General features: G+C 36.1%; 2 protein-coding genes across 2 annotated transcripts; one reads left to right on the top strand and one right to left on the bottom strand.

Moving 5' to 3' along the window:
- Nucleotides 1-962: 962 nt before the first annotated feature.
- lamtor4 (late endosomal/lysosomal adaptor, MAPK and MTOR activator 4) lies at nt 963-2,455 on the bottom strand. Its single transcript, XM_015030668.1, has 4 exons — nt 2,368-2,455; nt 2,187-2,270; nt 1,237-1,354; nt 963-1,157 (listed from the first exon to the last, which is right to left on the bottom strand). The coding sequence occupies exons 1-4, from the start codon at nt 2,368-2,370 to the stop codon at nt 1,060-1,062; spliced, it is 303 nt and encodes a 100-aa protein (XP_014886154.1). The 5' UTR covers nt 2,371-2,455; the 3' UTR covers nt 963-1,059.
- A 62-nt stretch (nt 2,456-2,517) lies between these two features.
- atp6v1f (ATPase H+ transporting V1 subunit F) lies at nt 2,518-4,132 on the top strand. The gene is made up of 2 exons (XM_015030667.1): nt 2,518-2,692; nt 3,715-4,132. Exons 1-2 carry the CDS (start codon nt 2,535-2,537, stop codon nt 3,914-3,916), a joined length of 360 nt encoding a protein of 119 aa, XP_014886153.1. The 5' UTR covers nt 2,518-2,534; the 3' UTR covers nt 3,917-4,132.
- Nucleotides 4,133-9,316: the final 5,184 nt, after the last annotated feature.

The following is a 9,316-nucleotide window of genomic DNA, read 5'->3' as shown; positions in this document are numbered from 1 at the left end:
AATCAGGAATAGAAAACCAGGAATTGGTTCAAAGGAAGCAGCTGTTCAAAAATAGATATGTTAAGAGGGAAGAAACTGTTCAAAAATATTCAGCTCAAAAGAATCTTCAAAAAGAGGAACTGGCTCAAAGGAAAATGTCCAAACCCAGGAATTGGTTCAGAGAATATTACAAAAAATGTGAATCAGCTTTGAGGGAACAATCTGTTAAAAAATAGGAATAAGTTGAAAGGAAGAGTCAGTTTTAAAAGAATCAGTTCAAAAGGAAGAATCTTAAAAAACAGGAACCGGAACAAAATATGATTAAATTCAGTTCAAATAAAAACAAACAGGAAGAAAAACGGTTAGACACTTTTGATGTAAAATAACAGATAAAGCTTGCTAAAAACGTTAATCAGGGTATGTATGGCGTTATGGCTTGGATTTGACTGGACCGTTAGAGAAACTTGACTGTTTTCTAGCAGAAACCAGGAATAAAGAAGAAGCCTCCCCGGTGGTTCTGAACGCCCTGAGCTGCTACCTTTGGGGTGTTGCTGCATTACTGGCTGCAATGCCGAAGCAGCGTTCTGCCGCATCAGAAGGAGGAAATATTTTCCCAGCAGCGCCGGCTCTTCTTGTGCGCTTCCTGTGGCGAGCCTCCAGGGAGGCATGAATCTGTTCAAAAACAGGAATCTGTTCTGCTTTGATATGTCTGTTTAGTTCATGCTAAGCTATAAGGACTTTCTGAAAAGCAACCAAGATATACTACAATCCCTACAAGACAACTATTGAGAACTGATTAAGACATTTCTTAAAGATGGAACAGTCTGGCTCACCAGAGGGAAAATATTAAAAATGAGATCTTTTTCCATCATTAGGCCGAGTCAGTCCCTGAGTCATTCTGTAACTTCTACCTGAATTTCATCAGCAACTTGATTCAGGATCAAATTTAAATTTCCATAGAAAACTGGCAGTAAAAGCAGAAGTTTAAGCAGCAGTTTCAAATTGTTTATTTTACAGACAACATAAACAAAAATAAATCACAAAATTACGGCATCGCCTTCGTCCCGTTCGCTCCGGTTCCTACACGTTGACTGGTTCGTGCTGGTTGTTCTGACGTTTGACCACAAACACTTTCTGACCTGAAATCGTCACTACGTACACAAAATCCTCCAGGATTACTGCAAATATGAAGCACACAGGTCGGTTAGCTGCTGAGCCAATCAGATCTCTCTCTGGTGAAACGAGCGGCTTCGTTACCTGACATGCGTTTGAACGGCGCGTCTGTAGACCCGGATAACCGGAAGCGGCAGGCCGTCCGGGCCATCTGCATCATCACACCGGCAGTGTGCTCATCGTTCTCCAGCTCACCTGCAGACTGAACAGGTGAGGAGTTCTGTCAGAACCGGACGTTGTTGGTTTCAAACCAAGATGAACAGCAAAAGCAAATGAGATGGATTAGCAATGCTTTCCAACAACTGATGCTGTCAACGAAGTATGGGAGTGCAATACTGACAAAAAAAAAAAGAATCTCACTATATTGTCTTAAATACTTCAATAAAAATATCAGAAACTTTTTAAATACAAATATGTAACTTCAAAACCATTCGCAGAAAAAAATATATATATACAAAAATCACAAAACATAAAAGGTATAATTATCAAAATGAAAAGAAATCAAGGCTTGAAATATGTATGTGTAATCAATAGATAAGATTTAGGAAAAAATATCACTTCATAAAAAAATTATTAAAAGGAAAAAATACTAATATTAAAAGGAAAATGTACTTGGATAAACTAATATTACAAGGAGCTCAAAAATAATGCCAGAATTCATAGTATTATCGCTTTATTCTAATTAGTTAAACTTTATCGTAATTTTATTATTTTTATTTTTTTGTTGTGATCCCAATACTCCATCGCAATTTAAATACTGTAAAAAATGTGAACGTTTTGTAAAAAATACCTAAATTTCTAAATCAAGTTTAATCCTAAGTCTACCTGACTGGGTTGCAAGTTTTCCAACAAAAGAGTTAATTTCAGAATCATATTGCCACAAAACATTGCTTGATTTTCAACCATGTTTTGATCAGCTTGCTGCAAAAGATGTCGATAGAGAAATGTGGCACTTTTGGTTTTCCATCCGCTGTGTTTTGTACTTTTTATAAATGGTTAAACGTGGAGAAACTCGTGTTTTTCCCCAAACTCACAGCCAGAACTCCGTCCTCACTGATGACCAGGTACCCGACCTGGTCCGGAATCCGCTCCAGACCCGCAGTCAGAGCCGCCGTCGTCTGGAAAACAAACAAGCAAACAAAAACAGGCTTCCGTGAAGGTCTTATCAGCTTCCAAAGAAACAAAACGGAGAAAATATTAAGTTTAAACCCTCACCATACTGTACAGTTTTCTGCTTCGCTTTGTTGTTTCTAACTGCAGCTTCACTTCCGCCTGCTGTCGCTGCGTGACCCTCACGTGACCACTGACGCAGCGGCTCACATGATCAAGCCTGCTGATCCGAACCGTCTCTCCGTGGTGCTACTGGACCAAAGCAGCTGGCTATGGCGGGTCGAGGCAAACTGATCGCCGTGATCGGGGACGAGGACACGGTGACGGGCTTTCTGCTCGGTGGGATCGGGGAGCTGAACAAGAACCGAAAGCCGAACTTCCTGGTGGTGGAGAAGGACACGAGCATCACGGAGATCGAGGAGACGTTCAAGTGAGGCCCGATACACTGTTATACTCACATCTACACATCTCTCATTTTAAATTTATACAAAATTAAAATAGACCTCAGGTGAAATCAACAATAATAAGACAGCATTATTGATGAGAATATTAAATTTGTAAAATTCTGAATGGAATCTGGTGTCGCTTGAGGTTCGGGCCCACTAGCTCCTCCCAACTCATACACTTAATGTTTTAATGTTTTTATTTCCTATAATCTGTTTTTTGGTGTAATTTGGCAGAGAGATTATAATTATATTAATCACGACACAAAAATGAAAACTGTCAATTTAACCAAAATGTTAATATGTTTGTTGTTTACACCAGACTCTCTTGAAAATGAAACCGTTTTCAAGATTAATTGATTGTTGATCGCATATAAAACTTTATGTTCAACCAGAATGCCCTCATTAAATGTATTGATAGTATTGTAAATATTCGTCTGATATCGCATTGTTCTTATATATTTTTTTTAATTTGGTTGTCAAAGAAAAACGACTTTTTAAAGATTTTGGTGCAATGTCTGTATGGAATACCCTAAGAGCCAAAAATAATATTAGAATGGAAGTATTTTATTATTTAGATTATTTATTTTAAAATTTTAATCTACCTCATTATGGATTAAAACATCTTAAATGTATTCCAACTTCCTGAACAGATTCCTGACTTTGATCCAATTCTTGATTGTGAATCTATTATTCTTGAACAGACAGCGTACTCTGAACTGGTTCTTGAACAAATTCCTAATTCTGCACACATTCTTGAACAGATTCCTGACTCTGATGTAAAATCTGATGCTGAATCTTAGGGTTTTTTTTTTTTAATTCTTGAACAAATTACTGATTCTTGAATGGATTCCTAATTCTGAACTTAGTCTTGAACAGATTCCCGACTTAAATCTGATTCTTGACTCTGAACAGATTTCTACATTTGAACAGATTCATAGATCTGAACTAATTCCTGTTAAGATTTCCCTGTTATTTTAACTGTTCGGACATTTGTTTCCTCCTGCAGGAGCTTCCTGGCGCGGAACGACATCGCCATCATTCTGATCAACCAGTTTATCGCCGAGATGATCCGACACGCCATCGACGCCCACATGGAGTCAATCCCGGCGGTGCTGGAGATCCCATCCAAAGAGCATCCGTATGACGCGTCCAAGGACTCCATCCTGCGCCGGGCCAAGGGCATGTTTTCCGCAGAGGATTTCCGATAAACGGCTGATTAACGAGCTGAGTGTGTTGATCCGCTGGTTATTTACACGGCATGTCATCTGAGATTTCCAGGAACTGGATGCTCAGTTTTCAGTCTTATTGTTTTTTTTGTGTGTATTTCTGCAGTTGTTCTCCTCCCATCAGTGTTTGTGCAGATGTGTTAACTTATAAAATTGTAACAGATGTTGGAATTAATAAAATATATTTGTGATTGTGGAGTTCATTGTTTATATTCATTGAGAGAAGGTAACATATCAACTACGTTTAAACGTTTTTTTCTACACAGACTCATTCATTTGATCAGTACATGTAATATTCTTACCTCCTTTAAAGCTGCAGTATTTAACTTTTACAAAAATATGTTTTTTCCATATTTGTTAAAACTGTCACCATGTCATGGCAGTAGGTTACGAGCAGATAATCTGTGAAAAGATCGATCTCCTCCACCTGTTATTTCTGCCTGAAGAAATGAACTGTTCCAGACCAGTAACAACCAATCAGATCCAGGAGGCGGTGTCTTAGCGCTGTCAATCATCCTCATGTACTGCTGATAAAAATGTTGGAATGGCGGAGAAACAAGCCACTGTTACAGGAATGCCATTTTAGGTTTTTAGATCATTGTCTTATAACCCCTTTAAAAAACATCAGAACTGACCTCAGATTAATGTCTAAAATATCTGTAATGTCCAAATCATAATTCCTCCACCACCGCGCTTAACAATTAAGGTTTTCTCCAAAAAGGTTTGTGATTTATGTAGATGCAATCTTCAAAAAGTAATGCTTTTTAGTATGAAGATACTTTTTTCCACCACTCTTCATAAGGTTTGTTCAAGATTTTTTTAATTGTCCTGTTCGTAGACACTCTTGCCATGAGGTGAATTTGCTGGGAAAATTACTTTTCTTTTATTAACTCTTTCAGAATCTGTTCCAGAAAAAATAAAAACAAGAACTGAAAACACCAACACAGAGGAACTTCATCATTAATTTTCTGTCCTTCAGCTGAAGTTCAGAAAAACATGAGCTGACCCTCGATGGAGGACAGAAAACACTGATGCTGAAGTGTTTGTGCAACCCCAGGATCTTCAGTCTGGTAGTTTAAGTTCAGTGCTGCGCTTGACGATTGGTGGTTACCATAGCAACCAGGAACTGCAGGCTCCTCCCCCTTTTTCTGTTGCCGTTGGTAACTAACAGTTCTGTGTTTTCTTTATAAATGTTATATTTTCACACATATTTTAGACAAATTTAGTCATACACAGTGTTTCATTAGTAATTTTGCTGTATTTTCTATATGTTTTTAACTGCTATCATTATTAATGTTGTCTATTTTAGCTATGTTTAATTTTACAAATGTTAACTGCTGCTAGCTGCTCATTGGGAGCTATTCCTTTGTAGTTTGCTTTATCTTTGAATCTTACACATATGATTTTATTTCCTGTACTAAAAATGATATAAATTTGTGTTAAATACGATCACAGTCAGGCTCTTTCTCTGCTGCTGTCTGTAATTGTGGGACAGAAGCTGCTGGACTGATGTTAACCACCAATTTAATTTCCTCTTTTGTCAGAATAAATACAGTGAACCTGGTGAAGTCAACCTACTGGACCTGAGCCGAACATAGAGGGGTTACAAATGAACAACAGAAAACTGACCTCAGATCAGCCGGAGGGAGTATAAATCCCTTCAGTTGGCCGGAGCTGCATCAGATGGCCGCACTGCTTCCCACCATGATGCTGTTCCTCATGATGATGATGATGATGATGATGGCTGCTTTTACATCCGCTGGTCCTCTTCCTGCTCCACCTGAGCACCCCAGGTGAGGTTCAACCTCAATCAGCCTCGGTTTATCTCTGCAGTTCTGCTGCTCTGACAGGTCAGATGAGGCATTTTTTGTTGTTTTCTGTCTGCAGTGAATCCAAACTCATGGAGGACGACAGGAACTCCACTGGGAATCCTCACCGATCCCAAAATGAAACAAACTTCCCCAGGTGAGTCATGTCGATGTTATGGAGGTTTTCATGATTCTGATTATTGTTTTTTTCTGATTTATTCAATTAATTGCTTCTTAAATAATTATTTAATAATGAAATATTCCCATTTTAGTTTATATTAGTGTAATTTCTGGATTTTAAAATGTAACATTCCTTATTTCTGGCTCATGTGGTTTATTCCAGTGTACATTGAAAAATGTTTTTACATTTAAATATAATTTATTTTTATCAGTTCTTTAGCCCCTTCTTTAACTTTATAGTTAAAATAATATTTTTTTATTTTATTGATGCTTATAATTTTATTACATTTCAGTTTTATTTAGATTCTATCTAATTTGTTTCATTTGAGTTTTTCTTATTCTCATATTCTTTAAATGAATGTCTTTTAATTTTAATTTAATTTTTTTTTTTTTACAAATCTAAAGTTTTTTTTTTTGTTTTTGTAATTATTCCTTTCAAACTATTTTTGTTATCCTTATGTCAGTGCAGTTTTATAATATTCTACTATATTTTAGTTAGGCTGGAACTTATTTAATTTCTTTTACTCAGGTTATTATTTCTTCTATTTTATTTTTGTTGCTAATTTTCCATTTCCTGATTTTATTTTTCTCTCGTTTAGTTAATTGTTTTATTTGATATTTTCTAATTTTCTCCTTATAATTTTGTGTTTTATTTTTTTTTATTTCATTTCAGCATTTTCTAACATTTTAACAGTAGGTGCAGCTACCATTGTGATATGTATAACAGATGTTATATTAGGTTGATGTGATGCAGGCGTCGTCTCCTCATCCTTTCACTGTGTTTTTGTACAAACCTGTTGTGGTTTTGCTTTCGTCTTTCAGTTTTGACTCTTCTGTGAACATTAATGGGACAAAGGACAGCAGGTAAGTTCCTGGTCATCTAAATTTTATAAAAGAGATCTACAGGAGAAAATTCTGTTGTTTAATTCAGTTTGCTAACTTCTGTGTTCTTGTCATGAATAGGACTCCCTATATGTGAGTAAACTCTGCTGTAAATCCTCAACTCCAGCTCCAGGTCATCCATTTTCAAACTGCTCTGTATTTGTCTTCCAGTTTGGTTCTTCCTCAGGGCCCACTGTAAGAATCAGTCCTCATATTAAACATTCAGTATCTGCTCAGATGCTTGTCTGTGTTGTTCTCAGACAGATGTGAAACCAGATGTTTGTCTATGTGTGTTTCAGGGAACCTGGTCAGGAGTGCGTATTACTGATAATCTGATTGGCTAAAAGGGATCGTCAGTGGGTGAAAGAAAAACTCATAAGTTTAACTTTCAAAACACCGTAACTCTGTTTCAGGGAGTCGATACCTGTAACTATATAAGATGAAGATTACAAACCAAGTTAAACACAGAATAAATCGAAGAAGGTGAGATGAGAGCAGAGTTGGGTAGTAGTCAAAAATTGTACTTAAGTAAGTGAGTCAACATGTTTTTATTCAAGGAAAAGTAAAAAGAAGCTCTACAAAAAAATAACTCAAGAGTAAAAAACTATTTAGTGAAAAGTTTACTCAAGTACTGACCTGATCAAATGATCAAATATTTAATATTTAAAAATTACACCACCAGACAGACCAAAATATAAAGTCAATTGGAACTTTGGGTATTTTAAGGAGAAAGATGACAATAATTAATAAAGTAACATCATCAGCTATAATAAAATTTTTCCAAACCTGTTTCTTTCAATAAAAACTTATGAAACTTTAACAAAACTGTGTTTGTTTCTGTGTCTGGTGAATGAGACACAGACAAACAGAGTTAAAACATTTTTCATTTGGTCGAGAATCCAGAAATTTTACTCAAGTAAAAATAAAAAAGTAAAAATACTCATAAAAGTACATATTTTCAAAAAAGTTACTGAAGTAGATGTGACTGAATAAATGTAACTAGTTACCACCCAACTCTGGATGAGACCTACAGACCTTAACAGTCAGCCATTTAATTAATCAGGTTCATGTGTACTGAAGTGCCAAAATAATACAATTTTCAAAAGTTTAAACCTTATACAGATTTAAACCTAAATTTCAAAACATCTAGAAAAAAAAGGAATGACTGGGATCCACGGGTAGTTGAACAACTTGTTTGTTAGATTTAAAAAAATAATAATTAGTTCAAAAATGGTAAATCTTTGTTACATTTTTCACTCATGGAGGTCGCCATTTCTTCACCTGCGCGGTGCATGCTGGGCCGAAGACGATACTGTCAGAGAAGCTAACTTTACGCTAACTGAGGCAAACTCCGTCAAAGTTTTTATGTGCCGTTATACATGGAATATAAATATATAAAAATGTGATCGGTTTGTGATCTACTGTTACTATATTAACCAGAGGTAACACCATTAGCCGGAGCTAATGCCGTAAGCTAGAGCTGACACCGTTAGCAGTAGTTAATGACTGTTTAAAAGGCCAACGAAGCATCTTTAAGTTTGTATAATATATTTGAGAAAGTGGCTTATATATATAAAATAAACGGCTTGAGTTACAAACTGGAGCTCTTTGCAATATTCAAAATCAATAAATCAAAAAGTAATTGGTGAACTACGAGTATTTTCTGTCTTTGTTCAAATTGTGATTGGCTTCCTGACATGATTTATGTCATTTTCATATACATTTGAATAGATTCTGAAAATCAGAGAGGAATTATTGAATTGATTAATCAGGATTATCTTAAATCACACAACTAGAAGATAACCTGACATCCGGAAGGTGCTTCTGATTAAAGTTTCTTTGAATTTACATAGCATATATTTGTTAGTACAGAGAATAACACTGAATTTTGATGTGTTCTTCTTTCAGGACAGCTTTTTTGGACATAAAATGTCCCATCAGTCTTTGCCATACGGCGAGGCTCGGTGAAACTCTTCAGTCTGGAGGAGATGAAACCGCAGGAGGGTCTGTCCGTGATCCTTACGGACCTGGGAAGTGACATCACAAACTGGCCCACTTCTACCTGACCAGTTGCAGACAGACATCATGAAATCACCTTTGATTGTTTTTCTCTGCTCTGTAATCGTTTGGTCTCATCTTATTATCCCATTGCACCATTGCATCCTGAAAAACTTTTGCATCTGGTAAGGCTTTGCTTAAGGCACCATGAAATATGCAATAAATTCAAATTGTATGTTTTATAATCATTACACCCTTGAAAACAACTGCAGCTTCCATCTGTAACTACTAAATACTGTTCATGAGATGTATTATAGGTAAACCAAATCAACAAACCCATTACAGAAAAACATATGTGCCATTTGGGGGGTTTATTCAGTTGTTTGAGGACAAAAATATATATTTGCTTAATTGAATGAGTCTGATACAAATAGCACAACAAGATTCTCTTTGCTTATTGATGAATTAAAGCGCTTTTAAAACATTTTCTTCTGGAGCCTGGTTTTAAATAAAG

Source organism: Poecilia latipinna, unplaced genomic scaffold (genome assembly GCF_001443285.1).
Source record: "Poecilia latipinna isolate Pla-1442-1.1 unplaced genomic scaffold, P_latipinna-1.0 Scaffold188, whole genome shotgun sequence".
In the NCBI taxonomy this organism is placed as follows: Eukaryota; Metazoa; Chordata; class Actinopteri; order Cyprinodontiformes; family Poeciliidae; genus Poecilia; species Poecilia latipinna.
This window is presented reverse-complemented; position numbering and strand designations above follow the sequence as displayed.